The sequence below is a fragment of the Delphinus delphis genome, chromosome 3 (genome assembly GCF_949987515.2).
Source record: "Delphinus delphis chromosome 3, mDelDel1.2, whole genome shotgun sequence".
Classification (NCBI taxonomy): domain Eukaryota; kingdom Metazoa; phylum Chordata; class Mammalia; order Artiodactyla; family Delphinidae; genus Delphinus; species Delphinus delphis.
The window spans coordinates 50,939,068-50,957,613 of NC_082685.1; the positions used below are offsets into that span (position 1 = coordinate 50,939,068).

The 18,546-nt window shown below is 35.2% G+C and overlaps 1 protein-coding gene across 1 annotated transcript in view; it reads left to right on the top strand.

The window, feature by feature from the left end:
- The window catches only part of LARS1 (leucyl-tRNA synthetase 1), a 65,182-nt gene that overhangs the window by 45,190 nt on the left and 1,446 nt on the right, over positions 1-18,546 (top strand). The window contains exons 24-31 of the mRNA XM_060008609.1: positions 3,396-3,486; positions 4,720-4,860; positions 6,263-6,403; positions 6,665-6,775; positions 8,996-9,106; positions 11,394-11,498; positions 12,761-12,856; positions 14,324-14,456. Coding sequence (XP_059864592.1) covers positions 3,396-3,486; positions 4,720-4,860; positions 6,263-6,403; positions 6,665-6,775; positions 8,996-9,106; positions 11,394-11,498; positions 12,761-12,856; positions 14,324-14,456 — 929 coding nt within the window. The remainder of the gene's footprint in view (positions 1-3,395; positions 3,487-4,719; positions 4,861-6,262; positions 6,404-6,664; positions 6,776-8,995; positions 9,107-11,393; positions 11,499-12,760; positions 12,857-14,323; positions 14,457-18,546) is intronic.

The following is an 18,546-nucleotide window of genomic DNA, read 5'->3' on the forward strand; positions in this document are numbered from 1 at the left end:
GCATTAGAGGAGGGTGGAATGGTTAAAGGAAAAGTAGGTTAAAGGGAAAGAATTGTCTTTTCTTTTTTCCTTCAAAAAACATTTATCAGTCTTTTTGTATCAGAAACATCCGAAGCACTGGTATTACAAAGATGAATAAGACTTGATCCTTCATTGTAGTCTAGCAGGAGAGAAAAACACTTACCCAACCAATTATAAGTGCAATAGTAGGGATAGAGGGAAATTAGAGGAGATGGCATGTGAGTTCTGGGTTTCTTGAAAAGTAAACCTAATTTTTGAAGGAGAGGAGAAAGCCATGGAAAGAGTATGGTATTTATTTGAAGTGTACAGTATGTGGAGGGCAGAAGTAGGAGATCAAACAAGTTGGGGCCATATTAGGCCAAATTATGAAGGGCCTGAGGGTAGTGTAAGGAATATATTTTTAATCCAATGTCAGTTGTTTAAAATGCAACAATTAAACCTGACTACAGCCTTAGTAAAGCTATTTTCATGTTGCATTTTGGGCTTCTTAATAAAGTTTCCATCAAGGAATTTTTTTGTTTGTTTTTTTAATTTTTGAATTTTATTTTATTTATTTTTTTATACAGCAGGTTCTTAATAGTCATCAATTTTATACAGATCAGTGTATACATGTCAATCCCAATCTCCGAGGTCAGCACACCACCACCCTATCCCCGCCACTTTCCTCCTTGGTGTCCATACATTTGTTCTCTACATCTGTGTCTCAACTTCTGCCCTGCAAACTGGCTCATCTGTACCATTTTTCTAGGCTCCACATATATGTGTTAATATACGATACTTATTTTTCTCTTTCTGACTTAACTTCACTCTGTATGACAGTCTCTAGATCCATTCACGTCTCAACAAATGACCCAATTTCGTTCCTTTTTATGGCTGAGTAATATTGCATTGTATATATGTACCACAACTTCTTTATCCATTTGTCTGTCGATGGGCATTTAGGTTGCTTCCATGACCTGGCTATAGTAAATAGTGCTGCAATACATATTGGGGTGCATGTGTGTTTTTGAATTATGGTTTTCTTTGGGTATATGCCCAGTAGTGGGATTGCTGGATCATATGCTAATTCTATTTTTAGTTTTTTAAGGAACCTCCATACTGTTCTCTGTAGTGGCTGTATCAATTTACATTCCCACCAACAGTGCAAGAGGGTTCCCTTTTCTCCACACCCTCTCCAGCATTTGTTGTTTGTAGATATTCTGATGATGCCCAGTGCAAGAGGGTTCCCTTTTCTCCACACCCTCTCCAGCATTTGTTGTTTGTAGATATTCTGATGATGCCCATTCTAACTGGTGTGAGGTGATACCTCATTGTACTTTTGATTTGCCTTTCTCTAATCATTAGTGATGTTGAGCAGCTTTTCGTGTGCTTCTTGGCCATCTGTATGTCTTCTTTGGAGATATGTCTATTTAGGTCTTCTGCTCATTTTTGGATTGGGTTGTTTGTTTTTTTAATATTGAGCTGTATGAGCTCTTTATATATTTTGGAGATTAATCCTTTGTCCGTTGATTTGTTTGCAAATATTTTCTCCCATCCTGAGGGTTGTTTTTTCGTCTTGTTTATGGTTTGCTTTGCTGTGCAAAAGCTTTGACGTTTCATTAGCTCCCATTTGTTTATTTTTGTTTTTATTTCCATTACTCTAGGAGGTGGATCAGAAAAGATCTTGCTGTGATTTATGTCAAAGAGTGTTCTGCCTATGTTTTCCTCTAAGAGTTTCGTAGTGTCCAGTCTTACATTTAGGTCTCTAACGCATTTTGAGTTTATTTTTGTGTGTGTTGTTAGGGAGTGTTCTAATTTCATTCTTTTACATGCAGCTGTCCAGTTTTCCCAACACCACTTATTGAAGAGACTGTCTTTTCTCCATTGTATATCCTTGCCTCCTTTGTCATAGATCAGTTGACCATAGGTGTGTGGGTTTATCTCTGAGCTTTTATCTTGTTCCATTGATCTGTGTTTCTGTTTTTGTGCCAGTACCGTATTGTCTTGATTACTGTAGCTTTGTAGTATAGTCTGAAGTCAGGGAGTCTGATTCCTCCAGCTCCGTTTATTTCTCTCAAGACTGCTTTGACTATTTGGGGTCTTTTGTGTCTCCATACAAATTTTAAGGTTTTTTGTTCTAGTTCTGTAAAAAATGCCATTGGTAATGTGATAGGGATTGCATTGAATCTGTAGATTGCTTTGGGTAGTATAGTCATTTTCACAATATTGATTCTTCCAGTTCAAGAACATGGTATATCTCTCCATCAGTTGGTATCCTCTTTAATTTCTTTCATCAGTGTCTTATAGTTTTCTGCATACAGGTCTTTTGTCTCCCTAGGTAGGTTTATTCCTAGGTCTTGTATTCTTTTTGTTGCAATGGTAAATGGGAGCGTTTCCTTAATTTCTCTTTCAGATTTTTCATCATTAGTGTATAGGAATGCAAGAGATTTCTGTGTATTAATTTTGTATCCTGCAACTTTACCAAATTCATTGATTAGCTCTAGTAGTTTTCTGGTGGCATCTTTAGGATTCTCTATGTGTAGTATCATGTCATCTGCAAACAATGACAGTTTTACTTCTTCTTTTCCGATTTGTATTCCTTTTATTTCTTTTTCTTCTCTGATTGCCGTGGCTAGGACTTCCAAAACTATGTTGAATAACAGTGGTGAGAGTGGACATCCTTATCTTCTTGTTCCTGATCTTAGAGGAAATGCTTTGAGTTTTTCACCATTGAGAATGATGTTGGCTGTGGGTTTGTCGTATATGGCCTTTATTATGTTGAGGTAGGTTCCCTCTATGGCCACTTTCTGGAGTTTTTTTGTCATAAACGGGTGTTGAATTTTGTCAAAAGCTTTTTCTGCCTCTATTAGGATGATCATATGGTTTTTCTTCTTCAATTTGTTAATATGGTGTATCACATTGATTGATTTGCGTATACTGAAGAATCCTTGCATCCCTGGGATAAATCCCACTTGATCATAGTGTATGATCCTTTTAATGTGTTTTTGGATTCTGTTTGCTGGTATTTTGTTGAGGAATTTTGCATCTATATTCATCAGTGATATTAATCTGTAATTTTCTTTTTTTGTAGTATCTTTGTCTGGTTTTGGTATCAGGGTGACCATCAAGGAATTTTTAAACAAGCATGTGGTTAACTGTGTTTTCATAAACAGGAGCCCTAAGTAGTGTTACGACAACACTCAAGAGTGGATAGACAGTGCGAGGCTGCAGTGGTCAGTTTTGAGGAATACAAAGATGGTTTTGTGGTTGAGCAGTCTTAAATGTTTCATGCATTGTTCTCATTTTAATGTTTATTAGTATGTGTGAAAGTTTTTTATACCTATATATATATACTTGCCTTTAAACTCAATTACCTTTTTTTTCCTATTCAATAGTGAAATGAATGCAGGCATTATAAAAACAGATCAAAACTATGAAAAGATGATGTTTAAAGAAGCTTTGAAAACAGGGTTTTTTGAGTTTCAGGTAGGCTATTCTTTTCGTAGCTATAAAATACGTCAGTGTCAATATGATGTATTTCTTGTTTTTTCCCCTCCTGCTGTAGCATTATAACTCATCTTAAGTGGAGACTGAAAATTTGTAAAATATTCAATACATTGTGATTTTAAATAGTTTTCTTGGGTACTTTTTGTATTATGTCTCTTTAATATAAGTAATTCTATTCCTAGTTGAGCTGTGGGTTAATAAAGAGGTTAAATCTAAAAATTAGACACATTTTCCAGGAAAACATTTTAAAGTTGATAAAAAACAAAGGCATAATTGTAACTAATTGCTATTAGTTTGAAAGCAAACATTTTCTGAGGTTTTCCACAAGGTGTCAGCATATCCTCAAGTTTGGCAGTTCAAGTGCTTAAAGTAAAAATGTAGCTTTCCTCAGTCAGTTTTGTAAAATATCACATTGGGATTTATGTAACTTGGTTTTCAGAGATGTGATTAAATAAGGATAAGTGCTGAGCATAGCAGTGTGTCATATTTACAGCCTTTTTGATGCTATTAATACATGCTACTGAGCATTCACCCTTAGTACACAGTTTAAATTGTTCATCTTTTATGTCCATTGCAAAATGTCTTTTTCAGATTTTCTTGAGAATCAGTATAAAACTGCATTATCCTTTTGTTAGGATTGATTTACTTTTTTTTTTTCTGAAAAACAGGGCTAAGTGAACATTTATTTGATTTTAGAATTGAAAAAAGATTTCCTAATCATAAAAACAAAAGAAAGGAATAATCAAAAAAGTTCTGATGAATTTGCCAACATAGATAAGAAAATCATAACTGAAATCATCTTAAAAATACACAGTTAACTGGAAAATTATTTACAGTCTGTATTTCAGGATTTTGACAAGCCCATCAAAAAAATACTAATGGCCCAAAGAACAATTACCAAAGGACATGAACAAACAACGCCCCCCAAAGAACCCTAAATGGCTAAGAAATGCTTAAAAAGAAATGCTTAATAGCAAAGATTATCAAAGATGTATAAATTTAAACAATTTATTGTTTTTAACCTAAGGATTGATACACATTTATTTTCAGGTTGTTAAAAATAAAGTAAAACCTTTACTAAAGTTTATTATGGAATTTTAAAAGACTAAATACTTAAAAATGCATTAAAACAGAGATACTGAGTTTTTTTCCCTATAATTTTATTTTAAAGAAGTGGGGGAGAGAAATGGTAAATAACTCCAAATTTTGTAGGCTGCGAAAGATAAGTACCGTGAATTGGCCATAGAAGGGATGCACCGAGACCTCGTGTTCCGGTTTATTGAAGTTCAGACACTTCTTTTGGCTCCATTCTGTCCTCATTTGTGTGAGCACATCTGGACACTCCTGGGAAAGGTAACTTTATGCATTTTAGATGTTCTGGGTGGTTTTGATTTGGGCCTCATTAAATAAATGTTGGGATAATAATGTGACTTAAGAGAGAAAGACTGAAAATGAGTATTTCAAGAATAATATTGGGTTCATTATCTCATAATTATTACAGCACTTAAATTGAAGCTACATCGGGTATATATGCCTTAATTTATACACACACGGTGTATATATTTAATCTTATTTTATTAAAAATTTTTAAAAAATATATTTATTTTATTTATTTATTTTTGGCTGTGTTGGGTCTTCGTTGCTGTGCATGGGCTTTCTCTAGTTGCGGCGAGTGGGGGCTACCCTTCATTATGGTGTGTGGGCTTCTCATTGTGGTGGCTTGTCTCGTTGCAGAGCACGGGCTCTGGGCACGCGGGCTTCAGTAGTGGCACGTGGCCTTAGTAGTTGTGGCTCGCAGGCTCTAGAGCACAGGCTCAGTAGTTGTGGCACACAGGCTTAGTTGCTCCGTGGCATGTGGGGTCTTCCCAGACCAGGGCTCAAACCTGTGTCCTCTGCATTGGCAGGTGGATTCTTAACCACTGTGCCACCGGGGAGGCCCCCCCCTTTTTTTTAATTTTTAAAAAATTTATTTATTTTTATTGTATATATTTTAATAATGTGACTTTGTGCGTGTTGTTTATCACCTAATTCTTATTAGGAAATGTTATAATGTATTTGAATACACCTATAACTAATACTGTTTTCTCAACTGTTTGTTTAGAAAGGTGAAAATACTGAGAAAGACGTAAATAACTGTTATGAGCTGCTTATAAACAAAGATAGAAGTGTATACTTGCATAAATATTCTTGTTTTATATAAAATTCCTGGCATATATAGGGCTGCATATTCAGGGATTTTATATTAGCATTCTTACTGTGAAGATAAATTTATTTCTCCCAGGCTTACAGATAAACAGATTGGCTGGTTTAATAACTCCTTTCCAGCATTATTAGCCAAGCTCTTTTGTATTTTTCAATGTGTGAACAATGCAAAAATGTGCTCATGATATATATTCCAAATAGCCATACTTTCAGTACTGGATGTATTAGTAGGATAAAAACTGAGAGTATGCATAATTTATATAACAAAGATTAAATTTAGGCAAATTAGCATTACATAATTTTCTTTGAAAGTGAGCATATGTGTGTGGGTATCAATATGCTTGTACAAATGGATGCTAATTAAGAATGTAGAGTCAGACTTCACAGCTTGAATTCTAGGGAACATTAGATCAGGGTCTGTGGACGCGTGTTATGTGTAGTCAGGTTTGAACTTTGAGCACACAGTTACACACCATGTCTTGGTATGAAACTGTAACCAAGAATCATAAAATAGTTGTGTTGTCTAATCTCACTGAACCTTTTTTTTTTAAAGCCTGACTCAGTTATGAATGCTTCATGGCCTCTGGCAGGTCCTGTGGATGAAAGCTTGATACGCTCCTCTCAGTATCTCATGGAAGTAGCACATGACCTTAGATTGCGACTCAAGAACTATATGATACCAGCTAAAGGGAAGGTGAAGTCTTTTTTTTTTTTTTTAATGTCATTCCTTAAAAGTTATTGGTCAAATAACATTTAATAGTAATGAAAATAAAGACAACTTTCCTTAGGGCCATTTTCATTGCTAATGTAGGGCTATTTTCATTTCTAATGCAGTTCTATTGTATGCATATTTTTTAAGTTAAAGGCAGTAGTGCTATATACTGGGAGAGGGTTCTTTCATTTTTGGTGTATATGAAAGTGATTAAATGTTTTTTTTCTTTCTTCTGCCCTGTAGAAGACTGACAAGCAGCTCCCTCAGAAGCCTTCACATTGCACCATCTATGTGGCGAAGAACTATCCGTCTTGGCAACATATCACCCTGTCAGTTCTGCGTCATCACTTTGAGGTGACGTTCTCAATAGACTCCCACCCCACCTCACCCCAGCAGTGTCGTGTTCTGCCTATGCTGCTTTTGTTTTTAGGATGTTGGCAATGTCTAGGGGAAGAAAGACAGGCAGCTTTGTTTAATTACCTTTACACATGGAATGCCATTTGTTATCCTTGGTGGCTCTTAAATGGATGCCGAGGATGCCGAGGGAAAAGCTGTTTTTCATCATTTCTGAAACTTTCATAAAAAAATACTAGATCTAGTTGTATGTAATCAGAAGGTGTGGGACTTTTTCATATGTGTGGTTAAAATTATGAAGCAAAAGGGCTGAGTTTGCATTTTGGATTTGTTGTGCCTTGAACACTGGCATTCATGACGGCTTAACGTTATTATGTTTGAAAAAATTTGAAGCTTGGCTCTTGAGTAATTTAAAAGAAAATGTCCAATTTGGTAATTACCCATAGAAATGGAGAGTTTGATGTTGTGTTTTTGATTGTCAGGTAAATAGCTATTAAATATGATAGTTGTATTTAAAGGGAACTCAATATTTAAACTTAATTCTAGGTTTTCCTAGAGAAAAAAATTCACCTTCCTTTTTCCTTTTACATTCAAAATGTGGAAACAAAGTATATGTTGTAGAATTTTTGCTCAGGTTATAAGCAACAGTTATTGGTGGACAGAAACCATTAAGGCGCACTTTAAAAAGAGAAAGAAAGAGAGAGACCAAATAGGGATTATGGCCAAAGCATAAAGTGGTAATATAAAGGAAAAATCCTTAGCTTTGATTTTCTAGACCTTTATTGGAATTTTGCCTCAGTACTTTTCATGGTTAACCAAGAAATACTCAGAAGAACTTTTATATTTGTAAGATTTAATGGAAAGAGAAGAGCAAGTATTTTTGTATTCTACAATATGTGAACCTGTTTTTATGGAGAACTACCTCTTCCTTCAATTGCGTTTGATAGAAATGGAGTGTAGCTTTTAGAATCTGCTTGCAGATTTTTGACTTATGGTAAGTAAAAGAGTAAAAGCTACTTTGGTAGTTAGAAAAATGAAATTTTGCCTCAGTGGCGTATATATTCATACCAGCATTTTCAAGGAAGCAGAAGAACCGAATATGGTATGTAATGTCCCAGATATTAAAAAATTAATCACCACTGTTCTTTTAGAAGTTATATTTTTACTTATATTTATTGACTAGATTACATAGTTTGAAATCAACATCATCTATTGGCATTATTTGGAATGACCAGCTTCCTTTAAAATTTTCATTTGTTTTCATCCAAAAGAACTAAAAGAATGTCAGTTTATAATCAACAAGAATGTTCTTACGTTCAATATGGCACCTTTTTCGTGACATAAGGAAAAAAGCGTGTGTTCCACCCTCTCCTTTTTCTTATGTATTTCAAAGCAACGTATTGGCAAGTGGAGAAAATATTTTTTCCTATGTACTCTAGTAAAGGTTAGAATTGAAAGTAAATAGATTATTGGAAATCTTACTGTATGTTACTTTTCTTTTAGATTTATTCCCAACCCTTGGCTTTGGTGTGATTCTTTTACAATAAGGAGAAAATAGGTCACCCAAAAGTCTGGAAAGGCCGCTTACTTTATTTCTCCTCTATTGATGTTCGCACGAGTGAATTTAAATTCAGGCAGCTCATTTGGGACTGTGTGCATATTAATGCTTATGATATAGATATTTATTTTTGGTAGATAGAAATTATATTATTTTTAACAGGTTGATAGTTAGAGATTCTTTTTTCACATTTGTGGTAACAATTTATAAGGCAGAGTGTTCAAAAGCAGACATTATAATCCATCTTATATGATAGTTGTATAGTTTTCATTTTGATGTGACTAATGAAATGCTTTGAGAAGTTTGAAGTTTGAAGACAAATAGGATTTTTATAAGACCATTTTATCACTAGATAAGATCTAATGTTACAATCCTAGAGTATCATTAGTGTAAGGGAAAATTAAATATTTCAGCATCATGCACATGCTTTTCTCCTTTACCCGAAAAAACATGTGTCCTTTGAATTTAGAGGAAAGAGGAGACTGACTCCTTTCTGTATTATTCATTTACCTTTCACTTCCCTGTGATGCTAGAGGCTGCACCTTCTTGTGCTGCTCTCTAGCAGATTGGTAGAGGCCACCATTTCATGTCTGGCTACATCTACTATCCTATATTATCTTTAAAATATTTTTCTTCACATTCGTCTCCCACTCTTTTTTTAGACCAACAGTGGAAAATTGCCTGATAACAAGGTCATTGCTAGTGAACTAGTCAATTTGCCAGAATTGAAGAAATACATGAAGAAAGTGATGCCATTTGTCGCCATGATTAAGGTAAGCTGTGGACCTTGTGCAGCTGTGACCACATGGGTAATGGTTAGATAGGATAGTAGAAGTAAGAGGAACACTTTGGGCACAGTCTCCCCCAAGAAATCTGCTAAAATAGCACTTTTCAATCAGTGGTTGTGGAAATGAGTGATCAGATTTGGGATTTACCTGTGGAATTGCCGAGTGTGTGAAATATATGTATTGTGGAAGAAAAATTGGTTGAGAATTACTGCACTAAATGATTCTCTTCATATTCTACCTTCTCTTCTTTTCACTTTAAGGAGGAAACAGTCTTTTAGCTTACATTGGGGTATTTTTACTAGATCCTATTCCTGGAACAAGATTCTACATTTGTACAGGTTTAGCTTAACGGGATAAACGTTGTTCATAGTGGTTAGATCAGGGTTTCTCAACAATGGCTCTATGTGTATTTTAGGCTGGATAGTTCTTGGTTGTGGGAGGCTGTACTGTGCACTATAGGGTGTTTAGCAGTGTCCTTGGCTTCTACCCACTGGATGCCAGTAGAATTTCTCCCTCCCCTACTCAAGTTATGACAACCAAAAATGCCTCCATACATTGCCAAATATCTCCTGGTAGCAAAATCAGTCCCCCACCATAGCTCCCCCATTGAGAATCTTTGGGTTAAACTCTTAGTCTTTTTCATATATATAACTGATCTGGAGGATTTCCTGACAAAGAGAAACAGAAAGAAGACTGTATATTGCTTAAGATCTCAGACTCTGGGGGCAGACAAATCTTGGCCCAAATCCTGTTTTCTGTCACTTTTTAGTTTGGAGGACTTAGACAAATCACTTAAATTCTGTGGGCCACAATGTTTTTCATCTATAAAATAGGAAATTAATAGAACCTACCTTTTAGGAGTGCTGTGAGGAGTAAATGAATTAATACACATAATACATTTTAATACTACCTGTCAAAAAGTAGGCTCAGTACATTTTTAAGAAAATGTATATCAGTGTCTTCCAGCCTGCTAAACATGTAATGGTTATTCTTATACTTTAGATTAATTATTGAATCTTGTGGGCTACAGATACCTGCCTGATAAGAGACCAAAACTCTTAGCTTGTCTTGTATTGGAGTAGATTGTGTTCTTAGGAAAGCGTTTTAATTCTCCTAGAACCAGAGTCAACTGTCTGAGCCTTATGGTATTTGAAGTTTCAGAAATAATTTAAAATCATGGCTTGACCTACAATAATAAGTTATATTTGCTGGTATGCTCGTAATTCATTGGTTCCCAGCTAGTGCCATTGGTCATAATGTCAGATCCATTGTCAATATGGGGAAATCAACAAAATATCCCATTGTTGGTTGCAGAGGCAATTAATTTTGGTGACATGCTTTATAGAATCCAGTGAAACTGATTTTAAATGATGCTAGATTCAAAGGTTGGCTTTTTGAAAAACCAGTGTTAGATTTTTTGAGTAGTAAAATATTTTTTCAGTAATATTGGTTTTACTTGGTATTATGAGGCAAATTAGTGGTTGAAACTTTGAAAAGTGTTTAATAAATCTGGGAATAAGAAAAGGGTTTTCTAGCACCTCATGGGAAAAGAAACAACTTGGATGGTAAATGAAGGTAGTGAATATTAAGAATCATGTCAGGTCACTTTCATGTAAGTGAAACATGTTCTAGGCAGTTAACTGTATTTGTGCTTATGAACTTAGGTCTTGAAGGTTACATCTTGAGCAGCAAATATTGATATTTAATGTTAAAATTAAGAATAAGAAATGGTTTTTTATATGTCGCAGGATTATCTGAGTACCCATATAATCTGACTTTTAAAAAAATTTTTAAATTTATAGGAATGTTTTGTTTGGTTATTATTAATTCACTGTTTCTTGAAATAGCTTTACAGATGTGGTATCTTGGGAACATTTAATTTAATTTATTTTATTTTATTTGTTACCTGAAGGGGTATTTTAAGACATTTGTTTGATTCCTTGTCAAAGTGAGTTCTTTGGATTTGCATATAAAGTCAGGGTAAATTAACAATGATGAAATCATATTTCTTTTATAAATCTGAAAACCTTGTCCTTCTAGTCTCTTCAGTGCTGTCTTAATCTTATCATACTTTAAATGATAATTACTCTCAGCGAGTAATTTCATTAGCGAACAAACATAGATAAGGGAAACCATGAGTCCAAGGCCTTTCCTTTAACTGTTCAAATTTGAAGATATTATCACTTGAGACACTGATTGCTTTGGGAGAAATATGTTCTTTTCATCATATTCGTAATGCGATTTTGTTTTTCAAAACCATTTTGGCTGCTAGGAAAATCTGGAGAAGATGGGACCTCGTGTTCTGGATTTGCAATTAGAATTTGACGAACAGGCAGTGCTCATGGAGAATATAGTCTATCTGACCAATTCCCTTGAGGTAAGAGGGGCCTGGGATTATAACAACTAGTTAACTATCGTAAACAGTCCAGTTCTTTAGTTTTATAATAAACCTTTTTATAAACTTCATCTTCTATGTTTAGTACCTTTGCCAAATATATTTTGGGGGGAAAGAGAATGGGTGGTATAGAAGTTACAGGAAGAGGAAATGATCTGTTCTCTTATTTCACTTATCAGTTATTCTATTCCTAAAATACTAACTGTATATGCCTGGATTTCCTCTCAAAATTATCCGTAAAAAAAAATTAGGAGAGGCCTTATATTCAAATGCTTTCAAAATCTCTCATATTATGGGGTATTCTGGATTGCTTTTTTCCCCCCTCCCTTTAAGACCTCAGAATCACAGATTTGGATTAATTAGAATCCTTGATTCATTATATATGATCAGTGGTCCATGTTTGGCCCTGTTTTTTTTTCTTAATTAGTAATATAATCACCATCCATGAATCTACTGCCCAACTCAGGAACTAGAACATCACCAGTAGCTTTCACATATCTGAGTTTCTCCCCATTCCATCTTCCTGCCCCACTGACAATTTAATATATAGATTCTAAAAATGCTGTCTCTCATTCACCTTAGGCAGAAGGAAAGATAATTTTCTATAGGAAATTGTGTTAGAGGATTCAAAAAGTGGTTCTAGTAATAATGAAAACACTAATATAAAAAAGTACAGGTTTCGAGTTTGAATAAAATTGTCTTATGAAATACAGGAATGGAAGAAATAAGCATTTCTAAATAAGCATTTTATGCCATGTAATTATAAATGTGTTAATAAAGTAAGTATTAGTAGACATCTATTTTATGTATATTTCTAAATGTTCATATATACTCATGGAGGTCAAAAAACTTCTTGGATATTTACACTGGGACAATGGGAACACTTTATTTAGGGTCATCTTGTATTCAGGTATATGCAATTTGCTACATTTCTGAGTTTTTCCATTTATTTGAGTGAAAGCCTTTTATACTGATTTTTGTTTTAGGCAGCAGGTAGATGCCAGATTTCCTGATAGAAGATGGTAAACATGACTATATAAATAACATACTATGAGGCATCTAACATGAGTGTTAAATACTTGATGATAGGTTTCATATAATGTTTATATGGAAAATAATAAAACTGCACAGGCCATTTTATGATAAGTGGAGAACTTGGTTTTGCTCTTTGGTGAAATGAGGTGATGACTAATTCCAATCATATTAAGTGATACTAATGACTTCCATCTTTCCCCTCTACTTAGCTAGAACACATAGAAGTCAAGTTTGCCTCTGAAGCAGAAGATAAAGTCAGGGAAGATTGCTGTCCTGGGAAACCACTTAATGTTTTTAGAACAGAAGTAAGTTGAAAGAATCTCACTGAATCATTGCATTTTAGAGCTGGAAGAGACCTTAGAGAGCTTTACACCTAAAACCATCATTTTAACGATGGAAAGAAGTGAGGTCCAGAGAAGTTAAATGATTAGCTTGGCTTAGGCCACTTAGTTGGTTAGTAGTGGGTCTGGATTTGAGGTCCTCTAATTCCCTGGTTAATGCAGCCCTCACTTTTCCTTACTCTACTATCACAGGTAGCATCAGATGTTGATTGTGATTTTAAAAATAAGAATATGGTTTTCAAAACCTGACTTAAAAAAAAAGATAGTGGACATTGAAATGTGAAACTTCTTTAAACAGTGAAAAGGAGCTTTCATATTTCAGATGAGTTTTGGTTTAGTAATGGTATTCAAGACTTTTGGTTTCTGGCATAAACCAGATTGATGCATCATTTCCCATTATACTGGAAATGCTTTTTTAATTTCTTAGTTTTTGACCATTACTGGTGAAGATAAATAGGTTTTGAAGTTTGGGGAGATTTTATTTATTAACTCTTAAAGAATCCATTCAGAATGGCAGCATTTGGTAAAGTTCACTGGAGTGCCATTGTGAGAGTCCATAAAATGCCCTACTTTTCTTGATAAGCAGAGGACTTACATATATCCTGCCACTTTTACCACATTTAATTGAAAATGCAGCAAGCAGAAGAAGTCTATTTTGAAAGAATGAAGTAATCATGATCATACAGACCTCCTAAATTTATCATCAGATTATAAATAGTCTCATTACATTAAGATATGGTGGCTTTTAAAAGTACAGTCATTTGGGCCATGAATATAGGTACATGAAATAGTTTTCCCCATACAAATATGTTTATTTCAAGCTTCTTTCAAGCATTCCATTAAGCTACTATGTATTTAAGTTTCATAAGGCTCAGTTGACTTTTTCCATTTAAAATAATGAGCAAGTTCTTTAACTATATCGTTTATATTATGTGGGAGTTAGTATGTCATAGAAATGAGTTTATTCTCAGTAAAGATGAGACTCTGCCTCTTACTAGCTATGTGACCTTGGGTTACTTTGTTAATCTTTCTGGTTCTCAGCTTTTCATCTGTGAAAAAGGGTCTTAAGGAACTGCCTTTCAGGATACAGGAATAATGTCTATAAAGTGCTTCGTACAGTGTCTGGTACATAGTAGGAATTCAATAAATGGTGGTAGTTTTAGAAGAGAAAATAGAATTATTGTTTTTATCCATCATCCGTATTGATATGTGTACTCATAGTCATTTTTACCTAGGCATTTGGTTATAAGCATGAGCTTTTTTTTTGTACATTTTTTCTTTCATATTTGAGTATCCCTTGGTCTTGATTTTAGAATACCAGAATTAAATCTGTCTTTCATTGGGCATTAAAAATCTAGCAGAGATTCCTTCTCCCTCAGCAGTATTCAAGTTTGATTTCTTATAACAGTCATTTTCTATTTATTTTCTTAGCCTGGTGTATCAGTTTCCCTAGTGAATTCTCAGCCATTCAATGGCCACTTCTCAACCAAAATTGAAATCAGGCAAGGAGATAACCGTGATTCTATAATCCGGCGTTTAATGAAGGTGGACCGAGGAATCAAAGGTAAATGGTTTCCTTGAAGTGCACATTTGGCAGTAGCTTGTGGATTTGATGAGTTCTAAGCAGAGGGGAGAAAGAAAAGTAACTGTCCTGCTTAGGGACAGTCATGTAATGTTGTGGAAAGAGTGTTGGACCCAGAATCAGGACACCTATATTTTCTTTTGGGGCATTGTGACTAGGTAGCTTGGTGGCTTGGCCATGTCACTTAAGCTCTAAACTGATTTCTCTTTTAGTGAAATGAGGACACTGGATTAGATATTTTTCCAGGATTCCATCTAGCTTTAAAATTGTAATAAGCAATTTCCAATGCTCAGAAGTATTCAGAATGAAGGAGCATATTCCCTTAATTCCAAACTAACCTGCTTGACAGAATCTGTTCCTGGGGAAGGAAGAGAAGTAAAAGTTATTGAGTGTCTGCCATGTATTGGCCATTTAATCCTTTTACAACCCTGTAACATTTAGGGTATTATTACCCTTTTGCAGATGATGAAATGGAGGTTAGAAAGGCTAAATAACTTGCAAAGTTCATACAGCTAGTAAATCCTGGAGCTGGAATTCAAACTTAGATATATTTGACTCCAAAGCTCATATTCTTTCTTTTAGACAGTGTGCCTCCGGGTAAAATATGTAAATAATCTTAATTTCTTAGCAAGATTAAGTCTAGATCTCCTATGATTAGATTTGATATAACAACTTATAGCTTTTTTTTTTAACATCTTTATTGGAGTATAATTGCTTTACAATGTTGTGTTAGTTTCTGTGGTATGACAAAGTGAGTCAGCTATACATATGCATATATCCCCATATCTCCTCCCTCTTGCATCTCCCTCCCACCCTCCTTATCCCACCCCTCTAGGTGGCCACAAAGCACCGAGCTGATCTCCCTGTGCTATGCAGCTGCTTCCCACTAGCTATCCATTTTACATTTGGTAGTGTATATATGTCAGTGTTACTCTCTCACTTCGTCCCAGCTTCCCCTTCCCCCTCCCCATGTCCTAAGTCCATTCTCTAGTCTGCATCTTTACTCCTCTCCTGCCCTTAGGCTCATCAGACCTGGTTTTTTTTTTTTTTTTTCAGATTCCATATATATGTGTTAGCATACGGTATTTGTTTTTCCCTTTCTGACTTACTCTGTGTGACAGACTCTAGGTCCATCCACCTCACTACAAATAACTCAATTTCGTTTCTTTTTATGGCTGAGTAATATTCCATTGTATATATGTGCCACGTCCTCTTTATCCACTCATCTGTCAATGGACACTTAGGTTGCTTCCATGTCCCGGCTGTTGAAAATAGTGCTGTAGTGAACATTGTGGTACATGACTCTTTTTGAGTTATGGTTTTCTCAGGGTATATGCCCAGTAGTGGGATTGTATAGCTTCTTTTTTTAATTACTCAGCTGGTCTTACGCTGAGAAGAATGTGAAGGGAATTAGTTTGTTTCTGTATTATTTTTCTTCCAAATTATGAAGACAAATTAATGTTGAGATTCCCTATTTTGCATAATCTCTCTCTTCTCTTCTTATGGTAATCAAGAGTTGATTGGGCCAAATACCATCAGTATAAAATTTTCTGAAAAGATTTACAAATCCCATACAGTGACCAATTTATGGAATTATATTCAGGGTAACAACATTCCATTTACATAGAAGACTTAAAATAGCCCTTTGGAATTCATTCTACCATGTATTTTTTGTTCTCTTGAAGTCATTCGTGTACCTTCTGTTGTCATTTCTTGAGAGAATATCATGTGTAGTGTGTGTAGAGATAAGTGTGTATGCAGAGACTCCTTTGTAGGTACTAGGGGCTTTGGGGAGTCCACAAAGTACTGTTCATTAGGAGGCTGCATCTAGTGAAGGAGTAGGGGACTAAGCTATTGAAGTACATAATCATAATCTAAGGAGAAACTGCTGAGTACAGTAAGAGAGATATAGTAAAATTTACACACAGAAAAAGGTGACATTATTTCCAGCTGTGGTGATCAGCGATGATTTTATGGAGAAAACATTGTTTGATAGGGCCTTGAGAATTATACCTGTGAGGGTGAAGGGAAAGTGTGTACTAGCATGAGGGAAACACTGATACTTTTTTCACTGTGTACCAGCAATATGTTAGGACTAGGAATATTTTTGTTTGCAGACATTTAAAAAATTGTGGTAAAATATACATAATGTAAAATTGACCATTTTAGTCATTGTTTAAGTGTACAGTTCGGTAGCATTAAGTACATTCAGACTGATGTGCAGCCATCACACTATCCATTTCTAGAACTTTTTCATCATCCCGAACTGAAACTCTGTACCCATTGAATGGTAACTCCCCGTTCTTCCTCCCTGTAGTCGCTGGTAACTACTCTTCTACTCTATGTATTTGACTGTTCTAGGTACCTGTATAGTGGAATCATACAATATTGTTCTTTTGTATGTCTTATTTCACTTAGCAAAATGTTTTCCAGGTTCATCCATTTTGTTGTAGACATTTAGCGTGTTCCTTCAATAAACCAGGTACTGTAGAATGATAATGCCATCCTTAGAACTTATAGGCCACAAAAAGCAGAACTTGAAAATTTTGAAGTGTGAACATATAGGAAGCCGTTTTGTGGCCTTCCTTTTTTTTTTTTTTTTGTGGCCTTCCTTTTGGCTGTTTTATATTGCATATATTCAGTCATGAGAAATTTTTGTAATAGGAAGAACTCTTAACTTTGAAGAACAATATGGTGGCTTCTAAAGAAAATAGATATTTGTGTGGACATGCTGGATAGGATTATTATGAGGTTATAGTGCATAAGAAGTTTTATTCCTGTATTGGAAATTGGATTATATAATATAATGTTAAACCTGACTCCCTTTTAAATACACTCAGATGCAGCACTGACTAGGTTCTTTAGAACTGTACTGATGTGTTTTCTTTAGCTCGTCTTTTCTCACTGAGCCTCTGGCATAATTCTTACATCCTTTGTCATTCTAGCTGTGAATAATATTATCATGAAGTGCTTTAAGTTTGGTATTAGTGGCTACTGTGAATTTGGAAAATAGATAGAAATATTAGGGGGAGTTTGCAATTGGTATTCCTCCAAGTATCTACAGAAAAGCTCTAAACTTAAGACTTTTCCAGAAGCCCTCAGAATACTTTGATATCTAAGGGGACTGAGTATATTGAGTATATGAGATGGGAAAGGAGTGAAATTCAATAACATATTTCTCAGTCTGTCTGCTGTGATAGCCAGCAAGTCATCCAATTAGTGCCAATTGTATTGAGGGTGATTATGATCTAGGTCCAGGAGGCACTAGCTAAAATCGTCATTCAGTCCACAAAGGCCATGGAGCAACTATTTGACGATAATGACTTTAAATCACTTACCACCCATGCCACATATGAACTAATAATTTGGAGGTGAAAAGCTCCATTTCACATTATCAATCCCTAGGGACTCTCAATCACTCTCATCTTTAAGTGCCTTAAATCTTGTGTAGTTGCAGACTTAAATTTCAACATTTTCAATGATAAGAGAGGTCTGGGATAAGAAAAGATAGTAAAACCACTAAGAAAGCACCAGTAATTTTATTGGCAGTAGTGAACTACATCGTGAAACATCAAAGCAGATGTGTTTTGCCACTTAGAAGCCTGGTTGGGTATTAAGGCTTCTTTGAAATAGTTTGATTCAGCATTGCTTGGAATGATGAGGGAGGTCTGTTTCAGAGAGAGTGAGAGAGAGAGACAGAGGCAGATCTTCAGTAAAAGGCTTTGTGCATAAAATCTGCCGGTAGGACTTGTCACTACTTCCATAAGAAAATAATTTGCTATCACTGATGTGCATGTTGAATTGCAGTAGCTGTTAAAATGAATTGTGTTCTTCCCCCCAAATAAGACCATAGCTGTCATGAAGACTGTAAGTGCTCCTTTCCCATTTTAATTTTCAGGGCTTGTGCTGTATATGGGGATAGATTGTATGGCCTCTGCAGAGACTCTACAAAGACTCTTGGCAGGGTTTGCCTTCATGGTAGTTGCAGATAATTGCTCTATAAGCCCCAGGATCCCTACCCTAAACTTGTAGTCCTTTAGTCTTTGTTTCCCAAGGAGAATAGAATGCCTGG